We start from the raw sequence: 23,111 nt of genomic DNA on the forward strand, positions 1-23,111 counted from the left end.
CTCTTGAGTCTTGGCCCATTGGGATATTGCATTTGTAACCTGCACCCTGGCCTTGGTTAACTTCTGGAAAAGTACAGGCGTAGTTGGAAGAATTCCCTGTGTAACTGCTGGTTGGGTAGGAAGTGGCTGAGAGCTATTGCAGTGCTTTTGTGTTAATGGCTTGAGCATGTCCCTGCTCATCTCTGATTGCCTGCGGCCAGCAGCTCATATAGTGCAGTAAGAAAGAGGACAGAACACATCGGTCAGCCACCGCAGGCATCTGCATGGGCAGTCAGGTGCAGGCTAAAATCTCTGAAGCCATGGGAACTGGCCTAAAAGCCTGGTAGACGAGGGGGAACTTCAGATTTCAAACACACTTTAGTTCTAGGGTATTTTAAGTGTGAAACTATCCCTTAATAGTTAAAGTTGTTACTGATATTTTTTGACAAACTGACATTTATTATGAGCATTTAATGGGTTTCTGCTCTTCTGTGCAAAGACTAAGCATGGTGCGAGTGTGCAGGACTACAGTTCAATTCATTAGAAGCTGTGCATGCACATCTGAGAGCAAAATCTCTCCCTAAAAGATTAAATGAGGACATAGGCAAATGTCTTAGAATTCAATTTAAGTTTGGGACTAAGAAGAAAAATGAAAAGCTTAGTAATGTCTTAATTATGGCAGCGTCTTAGAATGTAATTTATTTTGGCTTCAGACATATTTTCTTTTTAATTAGATTATCTGTGTAGTTGGAGGAATGTAACTTTGCCTAATATTTTTCTTTTTCAGCTGTGGCATCTTCTGATTATTCTGTAGCATAGCTGATGCATTAGGTAGCATATTCTAAAGATCGTTAGTCTTGACAACAAATACTAAAACCCTATTGAGGCTGAATGAAATAAAACTACTGGCATAACTGCATAGGAGAAAAATTTGAGATCTGGGTTTTGTGAAAATATAGTGGATATAACAAGAGGGATGCCAGTATTATTGAGGTTATAGTCATACTTGCTCCAGAAACAACAGACCCAGTAGTTCTGAGACTGTACATCTCTTGCAATGGTGAGGAGGCGAGCTCTAAGTTTGCTCCGAGTTGACTGCTGCTAGAACCCAGCAGGCAGATTGCAGGTTGTTGAACAGTAGAATATGAGCAGCAATGACTTCATAGGTCTGCAATGGGAAATGGTGCATGGGCTCTTGCCGCAGCCTCACACTTAGCAGAAGGTAGAAGGGTTTCCCCTCCAAATCAGGGTCTTGTCATCAAAGAATTCAGTTTTGTGTAGATGTGCAGCAAAGCCTTCTTGCTTAAAGGACTCCTTTCTCACGTGTTTGTTCACTGTGATCTGTGCGCGCACACCCAGCCACCCACCCCTCAGTGTGCAGCTGTGCCATCCCATTCTTCCCCTAAAGCTTCTCACCTGGTAATCAGCTCCAGCAGGAAACAGTCTGAAGAAGGGATAGCGATCCAACACAACTGACAGGATGTCATTTGCTGTGACATCTATCTTTGCAATGATTATGTCTTTGCGATTTTGATATTTCTCTCCTAGCTGATCCCAGATTGGCAGGAGTTTTCTGCAGTCATGGGACCAAGGGGCATCTGCAGATGTAAAAGGAAAAGTATACAGTCTGGTGGAAGGGCATGCGCTGGTGTGCTCAGTGGTACCCTCTTCAGCCTGTAAAATTTAACAGAGTTTTGAATTGTGAACTTGTGGTCAGTCTCTACTGGAAACCACCCACCCTTCATGAGTTTTCATGTAGGGATAACTAGCTACTTCTCTAATGCACTTCTGGCAGCAGCACTGCTTTAACTCTTTCTAGCCTTTCATGACTATAACAAACACAAAACACTTGTCATATGACTGTTGAAGAGGACTGCTAGATAACCAGCGCAGCCCCAGTAAGACTCAGATCATTTCCATGATGAGGTACTTGTCAGAAGCACAAAATGCTTCACACATACTGAAAGTAACTGTGTTTAGAAATTGTGCTGTAGTTGTACTGAAAGGAGGAGTTAGAGTTATGGTGGTGTTTTGCACTGCACACTTGCCAGGTTGGCAAAAAGGCAAATCCAGCATGCCATTAAGTAACATACATGATCACAGTCCTTTGGTCATGAGAGGAGTGGTCATACTCAGTTTGGATGGAATTAAAATTTCTGGGGCACTTTCCTGAAAATGCTACATCCCATTTACCAGCCTTTCGTTTCTAGAGGACGTGGTTTGGTTCCTGCCTACATCACTATTATGGCAGCTTACTTGTTCGTGGTACTGTAGCGTGACCTCGAATGGACAGAATGGCTGCTGCCAACAACAAGGATTGCAGGACTGTGCTACATTTAAGAATTTCTGTTAATGTTATATTTAATGTTGTATTTTTGTAAATGCTGTATGTTTGCTCTATCAAACTAATTAAGACACAAACTAACCCTGCTGGCTGGTACAGCATAGAGCAGTGGTTTCTTGCAGGGAAAGGTCAAGCAGGGAAAGCTACTTCCCTTGCAGACAGAGGAGGAAAAGGAGTTTGATTTCTTAATCTAGCAACTCCTCTTCGGGATTTAATGCTAGAGCATTATAACCAGACAACCTTACTTAACTCTCCCTCTGTCCTCGGAAGACAGACTGACTCATACTGTGCGTGTTATAATGTTCCGTTGTACAGCGTGACATTCTAGTGTCATTTTCTTTCAACACTGAGATTTGTTATTGCCTTGACAAATATTTATTTAAGGGATCCAGTGTTACTCAGTGCAACCCTAAGTCATCAAGGTATTGCAGCGTTTTCATAGATATGAAAAAAAATTCTTTAATGCTTTCATCAGACACCAAAAATTTGTTAAGCATGACTTCTGTAAAGTGCAAAGACTAGTTTGGTCTGTAAGCATGAGCTTTCTTTTTTCATTTCTAGTTGATCATGTTAAAGCAACTTAATATTTGAATACAGCAGTGACACTTACAAAACATGACAAACACAGTCATGGTCTTATTGAAGACAATCCTGTTGAAATTCTTCCCAACAAGCACTTTGACTGGCATCTTGTCCCAGTCCTCTGTGATTTCTTCACTGGAGAGATGTAACTAAGCAGAAACAAACACTGCTGTGAAAGTGCAAGGAACATTGAGAAACTTTACTCCAGGATAAGTTAATGTGAGACCACTGGGACCTTTCTCTACCTGATGTCCACCATTACTGTATGTTATTTTTTTGATATCTCAATGTCCTATCTGGCCTTCACACACTATTCCCTGCTCTCCCTTGAGTGGGGAACTGCTGTCTTGCACCCCTGCATAGTTGATGGTTAGAATTGTTTGTCCCTCTCTTGAATAGAGACATATTAGACTGTCTGAAAGTCTTCTTTTATCTCATCTCCTTAGTAATGAACATACCTTTGCTTTTCCATCTAGGTAGCTCTGGCAAAAATGTCTTAGGTTCTCCACAGTCACCTCATCTGCAGGCATTTTGTACTTTGCATTGCTTGTCAGGTTTAGGATTCTCACAGTGGGAACATCAACGTCCCTGATGCGAAAATACTCAAAAACTCGTCCATTCCTTGTTTCGTTAGTATTCACCAAGACAAATGTTATCTGATAATAGAGAAAGAGTCAAGCATCTGGTTGAGTCTTCCACCTTTGGTATAACAATTTAGAGAAATAGAGCTTGGCAGTGGGTTAGGACCTAACCTTAAATGCAAGCAATTGTGTAGAACCAATTTTGATCTCAGTCCAATAAGCAGCATCTCTGTGAACTTTATCATACCTTGATCCATGTTAATTAATGCTAAAGCAACCAAAAGGAACAGAGATTTTCCTTCTGTCCTTGCATAGTGGTTTGCTACCGATTATTTTAGTAACGCTTCTGAATTACCGCTCAAAGCTCTTACTGCCATTCTTAATAAATCTTCACAGGACAAAAGAGCTGAAACACATGTAGTCCATGTGTCTTTTTAAATACTCATGTGTGCTATTTGTAAGACAAATGATCATTCTTCAGTCTTTAGCATACTTAGAGTAGGAGTAGCAGCGCAGTGTCTGACAATAGAAACTGAAATACTCATCTATGACTGCCTGTAGATGTTTGCAGACACTTGTGTGTTACAGACAAGGCTATACAGGTGCCTTGCAATATTTCTCAGGCTTTCTACCTGATTCTAGCTCTGGCTTCAGGCAATACCCTGCAGTCTTAATGGTGTTGCCTGGTGCTGGCAGAAATTGCCAGAAGCTTGCTGAAACTATCTTTGGTTGGAAGTTGCTCCAAGAAAGTTGTATGCATAAAATCAGAAGCAGGTTTATTGGGAGCAGCTGGAATCAGTGTTGGTTTCTGTGATCTTTGTGTTTTAAAGAATCATTCTGAAGTGAAATTTATTCTTTGAATTTGTCAGATCATTTTGTTAAGAGCCCAAGCTGAAAAATAGTTGCTGAAACTTTTAAAGGGATTGATAGACTTAAGAGAGAGTCTGACAGCAATGTAATTTTAGCAACAACATTGGTGAGTGTTTTTCCGTTGATTTTTGGCATTTGTATTTGCAAAGCAGGATTCATTATTACAAACCTTCCCTCTAAATTCCATAGCAGCAGACTTGTAGTTTTCATAAGTCACATGGAAAGTCTTTGAGTTCGTTGGGATGAACAGCAGGATGTGATTTTCGACAGGGACATCAAAAATCTTCACAGATGTCTAGGAAACAAGACTCAACATCTGTTCCATTCTTTTTAAGCAGAACAGTGAATCAGAGGCTCAGAATACCAGTGTCATTCAGATCTGCTATTGCAAATTTTACTTCTTAAGACCCTGTTCCCCATCATTTCCATAACCCTGAGATTTCTTTCATTGTTTTAGAGAAGATAGAGTGAGAAGAATCAGCTGCTGAGTATTTTTTGTATTCCAGGAAAAAACTCATCGTTATTCATAGATTTTACAGTCAGAAGCAACTGTTATCTCTTAGTCTGACCTCCTGTGTAACACATGCTGAAGAATTAATGCTGAAGATGTGCTGAAAGTGAAAGGCAACATTACCCAGGGAGGCCCAGCTGCAACAGCTAGACCTGACAGGGGCACTTCCTTCACTTCTGGGTGGCATCAGCAGCCTACATCTCCTTTCCTGGACAGAGCTTCCCTTTCTCATGCCACACCATGATCGGTCAAGGGGTTACTGCCTCATGCAAACAGATATTTCCATGTCTTTCCCCTCCTACTTGCAATTTTTCTCCTTTGTCTTAGCCCAGAGGACCGGGTTGCTGCATGGGAGTGGAAAGGCTGGAGCCAGGCTAGAGACTGACCTTCCACCGTCCCACCCCTCCTAGCTGCTACAAAGCCCAGGGCATTGTGCTGGCTCCGCAGGACAGAGGTATTTCTATGTCCAAGTGGTTCACAGCTTGACCAGCCATTCCCTGTCTCCTTAGGAAACATCTTGCTAGAGGGATGCATCCTCTGGTCTGGGTTTGACGAAGAGCTGCCTGTTGGATTCTGCTGGTGTTTGTAGATCTGTTTTGGGCTGGCCTAGTCAAACAAAAGTCTCAAACATTTAGGAGCAGATGAGCTCCTTAAGTTGTTTTCTGTATGCATTCCTCTGCTGACAGTTGCTGCTCAAAGAGCATTCACGGTAACAGCTGTTGTTAGGAAGAGAGACAGCACTCTTCCCTCTCCCCTGAATTCTTATATGGAGGCTTTACATCAGGGGGCAGGGGTCTTCCCCCCACACTCCTCCACCCTTTCTTTACTATAATGTAAGAGGTGCAGCAAGTGAGGAAAAGCATATAGTATGATAGCCAAATATCCCTTCTACTCCAGGTACTAACTTGTCAAGGCATATAAGCAGTTTCATAACATGCTGCCTGTAGCAGTGTAATAGCCTAAAAAAAAAACAACAAGAAATATAGGGAGGTTTCTCATAGGTTGATGTGAAATGTTACTGGCTGTTCTTCTCCTGTGGCTTTTGTTAATACAGTGAAAAAACAACGTACCTCAAGATTATATTCAGTGACCAAATCCAAAGTAAAGGTTTTGATTAGCCTTGTAAGATCCAGTTTGTTCTGTCTGCCATCTTCAAGCACTTCATTATGCACAGGTTTTCCCTTGGATAAATAGTGAAGTTTGAGGTTGTTGGCTATATCAACTATAGGGACAAAGGTACTGATTATAATCTAAAATACTGCTGTTCTCAGCTTTGATGTTTTATGACCTTCAGTAACTGAAATTCTGTAACTTGTAAAATAAGTGTCATAGATTACAGAAGACTATAGCTAAAATTCAAGATACAGCTGACAGTTTTAATTTGCTCAGTAATGTTAATATGCTAAGAGAACTTTTCTATATCTAGACATGCTGTCTGTGACACATCCACTTCAGATGTCCTTGGTCTGATTACTTTGTAGCCTAAATGTTGTGTATTTGCTGTGTATTTGTTCCTGTTGGCCACTTCTGATGTGGATTGGAAGATTCCTGACCAAAAGCAACTCAAAGGAAAAGAGGTGAATTAATAATTGGTGGTTTAGAATATAGGGATCTGGGTAAAATGGCTTTAAGTATAAACTAGGAACCTGAGTGTGGGCAGACAAATGGAAAATATCTGTTATCCTAAGGTTGGTGTTTGCTTCCTGCTAATCTCTCTGGTCTGCAAATGGAGTATTTGTTTTGTTAAGCTGTTTGAATTTCAGCTAGGAAATTATTTAACCTAAATAAATTATCCAAATGCCTGTCTATAGCCTGAAAGTGCCACAGCAGCTTGTTGCACCTTACCTTGCTAGGCTTGCACTCCTACCTTCTTAAATACAACAAGAGTGTTCTTTTGGATGCCATAGTTAGCACAGACGTCCTCTCTGCTTGTCATCCCAAAAGGCATCTCTGGCACATCTTTGGCAGTCTCGCAGAAAACTTCCATGCTGTTATTGCAAAGTTCCTACTCCCAGAAAGAGAATTTATTAAAACCAGTATCCTGCTAGTATGTGTAGGAGTGAGAGCCACAGGTGAGGCAGGCCCCTAAAGGCTTGTGAAGTGAGATGAGTGTAGAATGGGTATAGCTTGCCCTGATTACGTTCAGGGGGAGATCTTCAGCACAGGGGAGATCACAGGAGTGCTGTGACAACACTAGTGCATTCCCTTTTCCAGCTAGGGTCAGATGGGCTGGCAATATGGGTAGAGTATGGTTCCCTTTGTCCTTCCTGTGCTCATCTCATCTGCCCTGCACTCTGCTGGCATCCACGCTCTACAGAGACTTCAGCAGCTGCGGAAGGATCACACCGATGACTACTCCCCTGCTGCAGCTTGTCTGCCCGGCTGTGGAGGGACCCACATGGACAGGCTGCCATGGATTGCAGACAGGGCTCCCTGCTTGCACGAGGACCTGACTGATGTGTTCGGTGATGTGACCGAGGGCTCTTCAAAGTAGGGACCTTGGTTCCTACATCTGTCAAGTAGTCACTGTGCTGTCCACCCTCAAACTAACAGTTAATAAGCATGATGAAAGGCAGCAGCTCTTTTGGATTTGATTTAATCAGACAATTATTTCATGCTAGTTGAATAGTAATTTATATGCTGAGACCTCCCAATACATTCTGGCACTCATATTTGTGAGCAATCTGTGACTAATAGAAGGCCAAATCCAGCTCTTTATTTACTTGGACATTATTTTGTTAGCTTCCACCCACTAAATTTCTGACATGCCGTAGCTCACACTGATGACCATCTATTGTCATTTCAGCCTCCAAGTAAAACCATGGTGTCCAGTCAAACACATCTGCAGGCACTATCTGCTGTCAGCCTGCTTCAGGAAATTCTCCAGCATCACTGTAGTAGCAAGGGCTTCTTAATGTGGCCCAGCATTGAAAAACTGCCCTCCTTCAGACATGGCTGCAAGCAGATTGCTGCAAAGCAAAATTCTGGGCACTGTGAGTATTTCCAGTTTGTCCTGTTACGCTCTATGTGTTCATCACTTCTGTTACTATAGGGCAATTTGGTAATGAATCCTGTCCTCCTCATCCATGAAACATGGTCTCTCCACTGTAGCCAGCACATTTGGGACCTTGTCAGTTCAGGTAGGAGTGCAGACATTGTGCTTTTAACTGAGCAGAAAGTTACCAGAATAAAAGTCTCTTTAGAGCGTTGATTGAATGTTTCAGGTAATAAAGGCTTCAAGGACACACTGAAAAAGCAGCAAAAAACTATTCCTATTTTGCTGACTTCTTGACTGCATGCTTTGACAGCTGATATTTACTTTATGCTTTGACTGTTCTATATTATTCAGTCCCAAATCCTGAAAACCTTATTATGCTTTGGAAGGTAGATTTTGCCTGAAACAGAACTACAAGAGTTGGATCATGCACAGTGTAATATTTTATGACTTCCAATTCATGCAGATTTCTTAGCTGGCAGGAGCTAAAAAAACAGTTAACATGTTACTGATGGAGCTCAGTTCCACTCCCCTTGGTCTCACTGAAGTTGTTTAAATCTTCAAATGAAAAGATGAAGAAAAGGCACTGCAGCGTATTTGACAATATTTACTGTGGTTTTTATGGACTTGAGCATGAAGGGAACATTCCTTCACTACAGCAGCCTGCCTGCAACTATTCATGTCTATGATTTTACACTCACTGTCTTTGAATAGAAATGCTGTGATTAGGTGCCATGGCTTTGGCTGAGATAGAGTTAATTTTCTTTGCAGAGACTCGTATGATGCTGTGTTTTGGATTTTTGATGAGAATAGTGCTGTTACAATGCAGTGCTTACTCAGCGTTGAGGACTTTCCTGCCTCCCATGCTGCCCTGCCAGCAAGGAAGCTGCAAGTGCACAAGAAGTTTTTCAGGCAAGTTTTGGGTCATTTGGATGTGTGGAATTTGGTGGCAATGGCAAACAATATATCCCAAAGGTGGAATGGAAACCAGCCTTTTGAGTTTTCCAGCGAATTACCTTAAAAAAGCCAATCACTGCCAAATTGTCAGCATTTATCATGGCTTCAGCCTGATCTGTAGAGTTGATTAAGACTGTGCTGGGTCCTGTTCTTCTTTTGACCCATGTAATAAAGGCTGAGGCCTGTCTGACTCCTGTGGAAGGAAAAGAGAATTGAAGTGACTGTCAAAATGAATGACACCTTTCTGAGCAATCAAAATAGAAGTGGTGGAGGTGCAGAAAGATGCTGAACTTGGACTCCTATGGACTGAGGGCAAAGTTGATTCAAAGTGGGCTTGAGCATCCAAATCCAACCTCAGGTTTTAGCCAGCATTTTAATTATTGTCAGCTCTAGAAGATCAGCAGTGAATGAACGCTGTTCTGTGGGATATCTGCAAATGACTATGTCCACTTAACTGCTTGATCACAGGTGGAGAACAGAGATGAGAAAATTAAGAAAAGCAGAAAATCTGCTCTGCAGCATTTCATGTGTCCACAAGTGAATCGAAATCATAGCAAGTTATAAACAGCTATCGACCTGAGGCTTAATCCAAAATGACTTCAAACCAATTGCAGATTTTATTGAACTGTCTGTTCAATTAAATTAGGTGTCAAAATTGTTCCTTTGGTGCTGCAGAAGATCTGATAGGTACAGAGGCACGTTAAAATTCCCCTGTGCTATTGCAGCTTCACTTCTCAGCTTAGACTTGAGAAACAAAGCCGAAATCTGTCAAAGGTGTCATTTAATTCTGGAGAGTTCCATCTTTTGGGATCCAAATTACTGCTGCTATTTTTACTGAGTTCATACTCACTTTGTTTATTTGGTAAATTCTTCTCAGGCTTTCAGGAATTTTAGGAATCGTGAGTCTCTTTAAAAATAGGTTCTAGCTATTGTGTTTTCAGGGGAAATGGAGCCACAAACTGAGGCTCGGGAGATGAAACTCTCAGCCATAAAGTAGTGCCTTCATCTCTGTGAGCAAGGTGTCCTGGATGGACTAGAGCAAGAGTCCAGCAAAGGGTTAATGAAAATTGTATATGAAAAAAAAATGTCCGTATGCTGTGAAGTGCCAGAGTCAAGATGTACAGCACAAGTGGATTATCAAAGATGCAAGTCCTGGTGCTGTGCATTTTAGCGATATGACAAGGTCAAAATTGAGTCAGACCATTTTACTGCCATCAAGTCATTTTGCAGCAGGCTGCACTGCAACTAGTTTAAAATACTTTATTTTTTCTTTTCAGCAGATGCCTGCCTGTTTGGCCTTAAAAAGTGTCTAAGCTGCAGAGCAAAGCACAGAGCAGTATCTAGTGGCCACCCGGTGCTTGGCTTCTGCTGCCTAAATGCAGAGTTGAGCTTCTGCAGCTTGTGTCAGCAATATAAGCTCTCAGCATATTTTTCATGTGGTTAGTCTTTATATTGGGTTGCTTTAAACAGCCTGTACTTTGTTTTTTCTGGGCAAATTCTGGCCTCGGAGATGATATAAATGATGATTTTACAAAGCCTAGAATTTGGCTCTCATTGTGTGTCCGTTGTCAGGACAATCATTCAAAAATGCTCTCTTCCATCAAGTACTTGAGTGGATTTCTTGATTTAAGCAAGATCTGCAGTTTCTTTCGTGGTGAAGTTTGAGTTTTGTATAAGAAGTCTTCAGGTGGTTGCCGAACATTTTCAGTTGCTGATTCTCAGTGGTTTAAAAGTTACACCTGATAGGTGAGATTTTACTAGCTGTTGCACATAATCATTTAGCAAGTCAACAGAGTGTAATTTAACTCATTATTGGCCGTACATGTGCTCTGAATGGTTCGTGCTACTTTATACAAATTGCAGGACAGAAGCCAGTTTCGTAACTTCTTGTGTCTTGCTTGTAGGTGTCCCTTACATTGCAACTCTGTGCTGAGAGATGGCTGTGTGCATCTTGTGTTACAGTGCTTTGTATTCACTGGCTCTCACAATACCTGACAAGTAAGTTTACCAGTTCAAATGATGTTTTCAAGTCAGCCCTATAGATGTAATCAGAGACTTCATTCTCATGTGTCTGCACCTCTAACAGAAGTTCATCTTTCAGCTGCAGCAGACACAGTGGCTCAGGAGTTAAGAAAACCAAGCACTCAGTTGTGTACAGTTTCAAGAGGCAAACTTTATGCTCCTTTTTGTTTTAATTTATATTAAACTTGTGACTCAAAAGTACCTACTCAGAGTATGAACTGACCCTTTTCCAAGTCATGATTTTTTGCCAACTCTGTAATATTTACCATTTCAAGGGAAAAAGAGAGAAAAATATGTATACGTTTGCAGTAAAATAAAAGATCTAATGAGGCCAGGATTTCCCAGGATTGCTCAAGTCAGTCCTATTCCAATATTGTTGTCTTTGCTTAATGACTCCCCACAAAAGATTTCAGACTATTCCATTGTTTTTTTCTGAGCCACAAATGAGCTCCCTCTGATGGCTACACTGCAAAGTTCTTTTCTTTGGTTTAGGAAGTATAACTGCATATTAAGGAACCTAATGAGTTCAGAATTCATTGTTAAATACAGTGTATTGCTCCAGTCTACTTCTGCAGTCATGCTAACTGTGAAAATTGCAGTGAACTACTAGAATTGCAAACTGATCAGGTTTGGGATCGAGTTTGTTTGGTGTGACTTATTTATTTTTGTTGTAGTATGTGGGGATACGTCATTTTTGGGGTGTTTCTATGTCCTGAGTACAATTACACCAGCAGTGGGTTTGACTGTGTGAACTAAACATAGAGAAGCATATTTAGTTATAAACTTAGAAGATGCATTCAAATTGAATTTCTTATATGGATACAGAGGTAATTGCATGTTTAATACCAGGGCAAAAACAATTTGGCACCTTGCATATTCTTTATCTGATCAGTCGTGTTGTACTTCTCAGCAGCATAACAGATGGGTACATCCAGTCACTATCAGTGCATGAGTTAGTTTACCTTTGCAGTCTATGGGATCTTCCCTGCTGCCATCCACAAAAAATTTCACAGTTGGAAACTCTCGAATGTTAAATTCTTTCCTCAAATCGTGTTGGTCCGTGACATCAATTTTGCCAAATTGGATTCTTGGAGCTTCTTTTTTAAGCTGTCGTGCAGCCTCAGCAAATTCTTCAGACAAATTCTGAGATGCTTGAGATAAAAAAACATCTGGAAAGGGTCAAACAAAAGAGAATGGGTTACACAAGGTGCGGCACGAAGCTTTCCAGTGGAAATTGTTGTGTCAGTAGTAGCTGGAAGGGTTGAATAAGGTCATTTATGACTCAAGTAAATGAGAAATTATCTTTTTACTTCTTTGTATTGGTTCTGACTGTTCATCACTCCACATGTACTTGGACCAGCTACAGTGAAATACCAACAGGATTGCAACAGTCTCCTGTTGGGAAGAAATGATCTAGGGGAAAAAAGTAGTTTGAATATGCTCTAAAAGGATTTCAAAGCTGAATGAGGTATTACTCGCATTAAGACTCTTTGATAAGATAATGTTTTTGTAAGCACTTCATTCAGGCAAACTCCTGTAGTGCAGAAACTACTTTCTCAAGATAGGGAGGAAGGAAGGAGAGAATAAGAGAATATGTTCTCAGAGACTGTCAGTGGTTCTAAAATAACAGGTGTTTCTGGGGGCCACGGGCCACCCCTTCTGTAGCTGGAATGGCAGTTGTGGTTGGAGGAAGGAGACGGGCCATCCTAGGCTGTGCTGTGAAGTTGTAGGTTATACCAACATGAAGAAAGGACAAGGGAAAAGCAACTAGTCGCATATCGCTGCTCCACATTCAAAGGTAAAGTGGTATAGGCCTGGTGCTTACAGCTTTGCAACTTGTAAAACTGAGATACCCTTTCTTGTTGGTTTTGCCCATTTTCTTTAGATTTGGCACAAACAGTTTCATCATTAAAATTTTCAAATAGGAACCAATGAAAAAACTCAGTCTTGCTTTCATACATTTGTGTGTTCTTGTGTGTATATGTACATTATTTACATTCACATGTATACTTACACACTTATGTGCCAAAGCATAAATCTAACACAGTAATTATCTCTTGCTCTTTCACAAAATTACAAATGCACTTCTGTACAGCCTACCTCATGAAGACATCACCCAATACAACTGTAACCAAGAATTGAATGAACATTTCTGTATGAATTCTAATAAATGAAAGAAAGACAAAAACCTCTAATCCAGCTTAGAGCTCATTTACATTTCTTGCATTATTCATCGTTATCCTTGCTCTGAATCCCAGCCATCAATCATTTTCTTCTCACCAACTGCTACAGGGAGGAGCATGAGGAGTAGTATTAAATAATGTTATTTTCTCAATACATTAACCTGACAGACCCTTCCAGATTCTTCTACACATGAACCCATCTTGGCCCAGAGCTCTTAAGCATTGATACAGCAGCTCCAGCTGTTAATGTGCCAAATGAGGTTCTTGTTAGCAGGACAAAAGTTAGTGTCTGTTCAGGGGCCACTCAGCGTGGTGTTGAATAGAAGGTACTTCTCTGAATAAAGTAAATGAGCCTTAGCCCATCAGTCCAAAGCAAATTGTGTTCTAGTTGCCTATAAAACTTGTTTCATCAAATAGTTTTATTGCAACTTTACAGAGATTTTAAAGAGATTTTATCCTAACTTCAATTTCCTTTTTCCTCATTATAAAAATGCTCTTATCAGTGTTTTTCCCAACAAGTTTGTAATATGTTGTCTCTAAAAAAAAAATAGAGTAGTATCTCAATCTTGGCTAGTTTAATATACTCTAGATAAAACTGCAGAAAACCACAATACCTAATAGAAGTTCTGACCTGTGAACATGAGACACAGCATGTCTACCATAGAAAACCACTGCTGGTTCTAGAGGCAGTGCTTGTTGAGCAGTTACGAAATACCATTACTTAAAATGACTCTAATAAAACATGGAGTAGTTGCTGTGCAATTTAAGAGTGCTGATAAAAAACGACCTCACGGACAGGGTGAGCCCAGAACAGTTAGGCAGAACTTTGGGGCTTTCTGAGAGGGTGTGAGATGGAGTGCAGCTGGAATAGCGAGCAGGAAGCCACATAACAATTAGGAATCCGAAAATTCTAGCTAATTCCAAGGCAATGGTTTACACCAGAGGCTATTTCAATGTAATGGCTTTTTTCCCTAATAACCTAAGGTTGCATAGCTGTTTTGTCACAGCTGGGGGGAATTTGGAAGATCAGATGCTAACTGCACAGTGAAGTGGGACTCTCTTGGGAAGGTGCAGAAGACATCGCTGGTGAATTTCAGACAGAGAAGCTGAAGATGCCTAGAGGCTTTCCAATAAGCAGGGAATAGTAGGCTTTCTCGGTGTTAGATATGCATGTAGTTTGGCTGGGGGATTTGGAGATCCATTTTTCTCTGAAACATTTCAATTCCAAACAAAAAAAAAATGTTTTAAGAATGATCTCTCATCACCAACTGGCCTGAATAGGCAGAATTGCAGGTAGCTAGTAACATTGCTAGTGTTGTTAGATAATGAGAGCTTGGTAGTTTGTAGCTCCTGGCAGAACTGGGAGAAGCGCATGCCTCCATCCCCTAAAAAATAAGCAGTGCACTCAGAGACCAGAAGTCTGAGTACCATTAACCTGATAACTGTGAGACAAGTTCACTGAGTGAGCAGCCGCCTTCATCAGACAGATAAAAACTGTTTCCTTGGCTACCCAGCAAGCGTGTGGAAACATCCATCACACACCTTTCCCTGGCTTTCCCGAGTGATTAGACTCCTTTTCAGCTTTCCATCAGTTCCTTTTTATTCCACTCATTCTTTGTTTGCTTCCCAGGTGCTTTATTTTTCAAGTCACTTGAGTGTTGCAGGAAATCATCGCTCCTCTTATTTAGAGCCTTTTCTTGAGTTTTGTTTTGCTTCCTCTGTTTCAGATTTTTACTGGCACCGATTGCTTCAGGTGTTGGGGTGAGGAAGCAGCTGCTGAGGCTAGCACGGGGTCACAGGCTCCACACTTGAGGAGAGCTGGGTGCCAGCAGAGGATATACAAGGGCAGATGAAAGGTAACAGAGATGGTGGCAAGGTCACTAGGGAAGATGTGCCTGGGTGGTGAAATGCCCATGTAAACACCCCCCCATGCACACACACACACACACTGTGTACCAGTGTGCTGTGCCACAGCTGCCAGAAAAGAGAGGCTCTTGAAATGTCATCAGCTCAGGAACAGCATTATACTAACAGTGGGAGAATGTCTTCACTATAAGTAGTTTTATTTTTCTTATAAGCAGAGAAGCATAATTTAAGGGGTTGTTAAATTTTTTATTATTATTTTCCTAGATAGTGTTTTTGATCTGTATTTTGGAAGCATCACTGAATTCCCTCTCACACTGTCATTGCTGTTTTGTGAAGTGTCCTCATCAAAACAGATGTGAACCTCCAAAAGAACATTTTACCAGATTGGCACAATTTGAGCATGAGCAAAGAAAATCCTGAAAATACGTTATCCAGCATCTGAGTACAACTCAAACTCCTTGACTCAGACATGGGAAGATGAAAAATGGTCCACAGAACTATGCGTGTTAAAGCAACTGTGAGGTATCCTCTTGAATTTCTACACTTTTTTTCTGACAAAAATTGAGCCGCAACCAATCACCTTTTTAAATTACTTGCAGGGGAGAGTCTGTAGTACCATTTCTGCAGCCACTTTGCTCAGACAGCAAATGCTGAAGAACAGCATCACATTTTTCAGCACCTTCCCTGATGACCACAGTTTCCCTCATTTTAAGAACTGCTGTAAGAATGCCTCCCTCTAAAGGTCATGTAGGACAAATCTTACATACACCCTCATTCCCTAAAGACAAGATTTGGGGTGTGGGAGGATTGCCATATTTTCCGTTTTCTAAGCTAAGTCTATGTATTTGAGGATTTAAATGCACTTTTTATATTTTACCTGTCTCATATGTCAGCAACTCGAAATTTGTCAGTTTTGTTTTCCATGAACAGAGAGCTAGGTTAACGTGAAATCACATACACATTGAAAGCAAAGCTTGACAAACTGAAAGGCACTACAGATTTTTAATCAGACTGTCAAAAATGCTGATTTTTACAGCTCAAGCCACCAGCATTTTTGTTCTGTGCAAACAAAATGTTTTGTCAGGAACCAGTCCTGCTTCCCTGATGAACTTAAAGCACTACTGCATCACTGTCAAGAACAAGGCAGGGTATTGTCACATGCCATCTCTGTCTTAGAGAGAGTCTGAGTATATTTTGCCCAAAGCCACACCGAATGGATATGGCAAAAGTGGGAAGAGAACCAGAAATCGTGTATTTAGAGAGTATTTCTCTTGGAATGCGTAGAAGCATATAACCTGAGTAAGCTACTACTTTATTTCGTAGTGCAATATACTGAACTAAAGTACATTGAAATGTGGGCAGAGATACAGAGATTTTTGCTGATACATAAATGTGTTTAATGACCCTAAAGCATTCTTCAAGTGAGTGTACATGAAAGCGTGATGAGTTCCTTCTTCTTTAGCTAATGCTGAAGGCCTCCAATTTCATTTGGCAGTCTGTACCGATGGTCCAGTGATTGCTGCAGACATTGTGAATATGCTTGTTGTCATGCTAAATACTGATTTCCTAGCTGTTAGTTTCTGGCATGGTCAGAAAGTCATTTCAGCAGTCCTACTTTTCATCTTTCCCTGCGTAGGCTGCTTTTGCAGTTTTCACTACAGATATGTAATTTTCTCTGTAGAAGACTTCTACGATGAAGAATGGTTTTGTGTTTAACGTGTTAGAGTGGAAGTCAGAAAAGCATGATGTTGATTTTGCTGCAGGTGCAGACTTTCTTATTTCACCTTCAAAGTGTTACCATTGTATTCTACAGTGCAAAACACAGCCCAAAACCTCCTGTGTTGACCTCTGTACTTTTAAACTGAGCTAATTTAGTGTTTGCAGTTTGTAGTTTGCTTGAGGTCTTCTGGTATGCAAACGCTGAAGATCATTCTAAAGTTTGGATCCTTACTCAGAACATTCAATAAAATAAGCATGTAGAAGAGACATCTACATAGGGAATGCATGTTAATCATTGTCTGCAGCAAGCAACTAGAACATCATCTAATGACTCTTGTACCTGTCTCGATGTGTATTTCCACTGTCTTGCTTATTTTTATAAGCACATTTTGCAAACAAATTGTCTCTTTTCAGACAATTTACTCCTAGGGACTCACACAGATTTTCAACAAAGCCTACAGGAATGAGGCACCCACATCCCAGTATCCTTTACACTTCATTAGGAGTTTCCTGTATGAAGCTGAGTTGTAAGATATAACTGTTCAGGGTGGTTTTGAACTGTTTTTATTCACCCAGACCAGCCATATGTGTTGAGGAGACTGCTATATGCTGGAATTGGTTCTTAGCACATGAGTGGGTGTGCTTTGGATGTTGGTCTTACGCGAGTTGACCATCTGGTCTATATACACTGATTTTAAATCAGTTGCGCTCCCCCTACTTCCTAGAAATCTCCCTTTTCATGAACTATATATATACACACAGGCAGCAATTTCTCATTTTTTTCAGTAACATCACTTTCAGCTTTTGTGCCTTGAGAAGGAGGTGTTTGTTTTTGAGTCACCCCATCGTGCCTATTAAATGTCATTATCTCAGCATAGATTGTCAGTCGCAGGCCGCAGGGATCCTACAGCTGATCTGGTGGCTCACTGGGTAACAGACCTGCTAGGAAAGGTAAATGTCACCTTTTTTTTTAATAAATGGGAATGTGCGTAGAGAACAAAGCAGCAATGCAACTGCTGTACCACTTGTATGTTTGTCCTAAAGTTATAAAACTACGAACTAAAGAAAATGTAACCCCCCTGATAAATAAGACAGGCAAACTAGTGCCAACTGTCACACAGAGGGACCTTGACAGACTATAGAAGTGGGCCCATGTGAACCTCATGAAGGTCAGTGAGGCTAAGTGCAAGGTCCTGCACCTGTGTTGGTGTGATACCCAGTATCAGTATAGTCTGGGAGAAGAACTGATTGAGAGCACTTCTGCAAAGAAGGACCTGGGGATGAAAAATTGAATGTGCACCACTAATGTGCTTTTGCAGCCTAGAAAGCCAGTTGTTTTACCATGTTCAGACTGTGCTTGGTCACAATTGCTGTACTATTCCTTCTATATCTGTGACTTCAAATGGTTACAGTTCGTTGCAGTGTGCAGTAGTATTTGTAGTGTTCGTTTATAAGTGTACACAGTCCATCCTCCCTGTGGTGCCTTATTTTCATCAAAGTGCTTGGGATTTTTTTTTGTTAATTATCTTGATTTCCAAGGTGTGTAAGTAAAACTTAAAAGCAACAATATTCTGCAATGCAATTCACCGCAGGGGTTTATATTAACGTATAGTGTAAATAGTAAAACTCTGCCGTGTAGACAACACTGATGCATGATCTTCTGTCTGCTGGTGGCAAGTGCTCTGTATTCCCTATGCTAGTAGGCCTGTGAGTGATCACTTAAACATTAGTGGAGGTGCCATAGATTACAGAATGTCCTGGTTCCAGTTAGGACAGAGTTAATTTTCCCTCATAGTAGCTGGTAGGGTGCTATGTTTTGGATTAGGATGAGAAGAGCGCTGATAACATGCTGATGTTTTAATTGTTGCAGAGCAGTGTTTACACCAGGCCAAGGACTTTTCGGCTTCTCGCTCTGTCCTGCCAGCGAGCAGGCTGGGGGTGCAGCAGGAGCTGGGAGGGGACAGACCCAGGACAGCTGACCCAAACTGGCCAAAGGGGTATTCCATACCATCTGGCGTCATGCTAAACAATATATAGGGGTGGCTGGCCGGGGTGGGGGGCCGGCTGCTCGGGGATAGGCTGGGCATCGGTCAGCGGGTGGTGAGCAATTGCATTGTGCATCACTTGTTTTCTTACACATTATTATTATTAATACTATTATCATTATCACTATTATTATTATTATATTCCTGTCTTAATAAACTGTCTTTATCTCAACTCACCGGCTTCACTTTCCCGTTTCTCTCCCCCATCCCAGAGAGGGAGGGGGGAGGGTGAGCGAACGGCTGTGTGGTGTTTAGCTGCCAGCCGGGTTAAACCACAACACAGAAGAATGAGAGACATCTTTCATGTGAGCTTCAAGATTGGGTGCACCAAGGGCATGTAATTTGGCCAGAAGAACAGGCACTGTTCAGCACACTGCCGTGTGCTGCTCATGTTGTTTTCAGACATTCTTCTGTGTTCCTTCACAAAAAGGGAAATGGAAGCTGGAACTCTGTTCCTCTGACCTCCCCTGCCTTCTTTATGCTGCCCCTTCAGTTACTTCCTTGTTGCAGAAGGCAGCTGGGATGAGGGCAGGAGAGTGCTGGATTTCTGGATCGTTACTTTTTTTCCATGCTCGGTATTTGCCCAGTGTACTTTGCTCAGCTCACTAGAGTACTGACCCTGCATGGCAGAGAATCAGCATATGTTTTTATATTAAACCTTTTCTGAAAGAAGGCAGATCTGCGACACAGTGAGGGTGGAGCTGAAGGGCATTAGGAGGGTCTGGGAGTCGCTGGACAGAAGACATCAGAGCAGGCCCTTCCTGATTAAATATTGTGGGACTGGTAAGTAGATAATGATATAAAGCAGGGAAAGGGTTGGGGTTTTCACCTAACAGATAGACCTAAGGCAGATCCTAGAGCTTTGGATCAAAATTTGGAGCTCACACTTTTTTCTATCCTGGTACAAAATTCCACTTTCTGTGAATTGTGGGTTTCCTTTGCATTCTCTTACTGCACCTTGGTGATTGAGAATAGGCCAAGAAGAGAAGGGTCTCAGCTCTTATATTCATTCTGGATTTCTGAAACTAATTCCTGGCAGCCTCACAAATTCCCTGTGTGGTTTTGGGATAATTGCTTTGTCTTTCATTATCACAGCTTCCTGAGTGATTCCATGTTCGCATAGTTTACATAGCCTATTTTAAGGAGTAGGGCATAAAACTTTAGTACTTTATGGATTCTCTGTTCATGTGCATGTCCCATCTTCAGACTCCTCTTGCTGTGGCAATGGAAATTACAGCAAACGAACCAGCTTGTTCAGCAACGTGGGCTGAACATTGTTTCACACATCCCAGGGCAGTGCCTCAGTGCAGGATGATTTTTCACTGTCCCAGAGGCTGTTTAGTGGCAGGTCTCCAAAAGGAGCTGCTGATATTGAGGTCAGAGATTTCCAGGTAATACGTCTTGAGCTGAGGAGCTTGTCAGTCTAGTAATTGATTTCATAATTCTCTGCAGGGACTGTAGATGCCATTATGGTTTGTAGCTAGAAAGGCAAACCATGAATTTTCAGTAAGCCTTTCAGATAGATGTGGTGACCTTGAATCCAAACCAGAGTGCAGTGAGGATCACTGGTGCAAGGTGTGGTTGGGGAGCAGTGTTTCATCTCTGACCTTCTCAGAATGTGCAGAGTACAGGGGAAGGGTGTCTCTGTCCCTTGGATCTGAAGAAACCCAGTTGTGAGGGCAATAGGGTATCAGAGAGAGGTCCCAAACTACTCTGAAGTAGGGACAAGAGAACCTGTTTTTTCAGGCTCTTACAAAGCTTGAGAATAGAGCTTGACTAAGGTTTTTTGTTTGTTTTTTTGTTTTTCCTGATGAATTATTTTTTCACCAAAATACTGTGTCTTTAGAGGGATCAAGGCAATTCACAATTTCAGGGTGAATTTGGCAAATAGTTTTAAACACTGCACAATTAAATAAAATCTTGCTAAATTTCAGCACTTTGAAACTTGTCATTTAAGTGCTTATAATATATTTCTGAGCGATTGTTCTAAAAGTTCTAAAACATATTTGAAGTTTTGTAACACTTTTGGGATTAATGAAATGTTTGGTATGATCCAAAGTTAATTTTAGTTTCATTAATCCTCAAATGTATTTCTGCAAAGTTAAGATGTTGCTTTAATTTCAAATATCCATTTCAAATTCAGGATAGATTTGGGGTTTTCTGTATGTGCCTGTCTGTAATGCCTACCTGCCTCCAGAGGAGTGCTAGTTTGCAAGATGTTTGTGTAATTTAAGGCTGAGTTGGTGTGTGTGCTGAGCTCAGTGAATGTAGCACAGTCGATAGCAGGGTGAAGCAAGGTCAAGCCCAAGGAACAGACACAAAGCTTTTGCTGTCTTATGCAGACTGAGGAGTCTGTTGCCCATAATCATTATGAACTTCCATACTAAACCTATCTCAGAAAAAGTTCTTGCCATAAGTAATGTCCTTCCTTGCTTGTTTGGCTGAGCTGTCTCTACCTGGAGATTTACATCATTTTTAGTTAAACTGCTGTCTCTTATAAGGCTCCCTATCTCCCTCCACACCAACCATAGTACCTGGCATTTAATATGAAATATGTCGTCTCTCCATGCATTTTGATTTCAGTCCTGCTGCAGGCTGAATGATCACTTCTAGTCCAGCAAAGCACTAGGCACAAGGTATGTAGATGTGAAATTGTAAGGCCATGTGTTGAAATTCAACATGAATGTAAGTGGTGATCTGGAGAAGGGGTGGAGTGAGACTGGCCTCCCTGATGGGTTGTATGAAGCAAGCTAGAAAGATGCACTGGAAAAATTTTCAGTGCAAAACCAATGCTATCCTTCAGACTTGTGCAGTCTCACTGAGAATGAGGTTTGCTGCGTAATCCTTTTGAACACCTAAACCCTATTGTGGCCTGGAGGGGGGCTGCAGGAGAGCGAAGTAACCAGGGCCACCCCATCTCTGCAAAGAATCACAGAAGGACTTGCTTAGAAGGGACCTTGATGCCCATCCTGGTCGACCCCCCTGCCACCCACTAGATCAGGTTGCCCAGGGCCTCACCTAACCTGGCCTCGAACACTTCCAGAGATAGAACATCCACAGCTTCTCTGGGCAGCCTGTGCCAGTGCCTCACCACATCTAATCTAAATCTCCCCTCTTTTAGTTTAAAAAAAGTTTTAGTCAGTTTATTATCTTATTCCAGGGACTGCACTGGGAACCCAAGAGGTTTGGAGCTGGGATGGTGGGAACAGAAAACTAATGAAAGGGCTGTAGTCCTCATAGGATCCCAGGTAAACCCATGCACAGTCAGCATTTACAGCATCAATATTTGTTCTATCTTTAAAAATATGTTACTGTAAAACAATTCCCCTCTAGCTGAATCCATAGTGGTTGCCGTGGCATCTGCTCTACAGTAACATCTGCTCTCTAGAGAGCCGTACAGAATCATATACAGGCTAGACCAGGGACACTGGCAATGGAACTCAGAAGAGCTGTGAACTCAGCCAGCCTTCTTTGATCAGGAAACCATGCTACACAGCGCCAGGCTCTCCTTGTCCCCTGTCACTCCAGATGCCATTCTGTGCATGGGTTTGTGAATATTTAACTAGGCACTGGCCAGGGGTGCAGAACTGTGCTTTTGAGAGGCAACACATTTTTTTGGCAATTCAAAGAGACCCTACCGTGGCCTTAGAGTCAGTTTTTCAGTCCAGCTAAGCCAATCTAGCAGCCAGCTGTCACTGCACAGAGAGGCCCAGTCCTCCCACTCGTGCCTCCTGTTGTTTCCGTGGTACCAGTACTGGCCCACCAGTAAGCCAAGCCAAGCAGATAACCAGCCCTGCCAAACACTACACTTTTTGGCTTTTGCTTTTGTGATACACTTTCTGTAAGGCTCAGATGGCGAGACCTACCTCTCAAAGTTAGTTGCTCAAAAGACCCCACTAAGTTTCTTCCCCATGAGGAACGAACATGAATGTAATAGAAAAACCTCAAATCTGCCTTCACCTAACCAAGTGCATTTCAGGGAAAGAGTCTTGCAGAACTATATAATACAATTACAGACACTAAAATATTGTAAAGAGCCATTCCCTGAAGTCCAAACACAGACGAGAGATGCTATCTTGCTAAAACTTCAATAAAAGGTATGGATGAAAATGTAAGAGAGAAAAGCCATCTCTGATTTTTGAATACCTGGAGTCTCACCTGTTATTGCTGTGAACCACCTCCTTACAAAATTAGATAACGGAAGCAGAGAATGCCAAGTCACAACTCCGCGTGTGTGGACCCATCTTAGTATCAATATCAGTCTTACAGAACAGACTGGTATTTAACCACCTCAAAAAGCAATCAGTGATTGTAGCCATAGTCAGAAATAGATACATGGAGAACATCAAACAAGGACTGCTGGAGGACAAAGCAGCAGCAGAACAAATGTACCTTGATGCCCCAGCATCAGCTGTACTCTGCAGAGTTAGCAGGGTAAGAGACAGCAGAAACGATAC

At 41.6% G+C, this 23,111-nt stretch overlaps 3 protein-coding genes across 3 annotated transcripts in view; 2 read left to right on the top strand and 1 right to left on the bottom strand.

Moving 5' to 3' along the window:
* The window catches only part of LOC308178231 (uncharacterized protein), a 158,482-nt gene extending 140,930 nt beyond the window's left edge, over positions 1–17,552 (top strand). Inside the window, exons 11-17 of the mRNA XM_080556528.1 lie at positions 7,674–7,860; positions 8,634–8,774; positions 10,724–10,817; positions 14,752–14,880; positions 15,227–15,412; positions 17,024–17,091; positions 17,411–17,552. The gene's annotated coding sequence lies outside the window, so the exon portion shown is untranslated. The remainder of the gene's footprint in view (positions 1–7,673; positions 7,861–8,633; positions 8,775–10,723; positions 10,818–14,751; positions 14,881–15,226; positions 15,413–17,023; positions 17,092–17,410) is intronic.
* Positions 1–23,111, bottom strand: part of PDILT (protein disulfide isomerase like, testis expressed) — a 31,295-nt gene that overhangs the window by 5,356 nt on the left and 2,828 nt on the right. Inside the window, exons 2-9 of the mRNA XM_080556529.1 lie at positions 11,804–12,010; positions 8,879–9,012; positions 6,735–6,872; positions 5,938–6,048; positions 4,526–4,651; positions 3,364–3,561; positions 2,934–3,054; positions 1,396–1,577 (exon numbers count right to left, since the gene is read on the bottom strand). Of these exons, the coding sequence (XP_080412655.1) occupies positions 1,396–1,577; positions 2,934–3,054; positions 3,364–3,561; positions 4,526–4,651; positions 5,938–6,048; positions 6,735–6,872; positions 8,879–9,012; positions 11,804–12,010 (1,217 nt within the window). The remainder of the gene's footprint in view (positions 1–1,395; positions 1,578–2,933; positions 3,055–3,363; positions 3,562–4,525; positions 4,652–5,937; positions 6,049–6,734; positions 6,873–8,878; positions 9,013–11,803; positions 12,011–23,111) is intronic.
* Positions 19,328–23,111, top strand: part of LOC308178141 (uncharacterized protein) — a 70,977-nt gene continuing 67,193 nt past the window's right edge. Inside the window, exon 1 of the mRNA XM_080556243.1 lies at positions 19,328–19,437. The gene's annotated coding sequence lies outside the window, so the exon portion shown is untranslated. The remainder of the gene's footprint in view (positions 19,438–23,111) is intronic.

This window comes from Anser brachyrhynchus, assembly GCF_964034855.1.
Source record: "Anser brachyrhynchus genome assembly, chromosome: 15".
NCBI lineage: Eukaryota > Metazoa > Chordata > Aves > Anseriformes > Anatidae > Anser > Anser brachyrhynchus.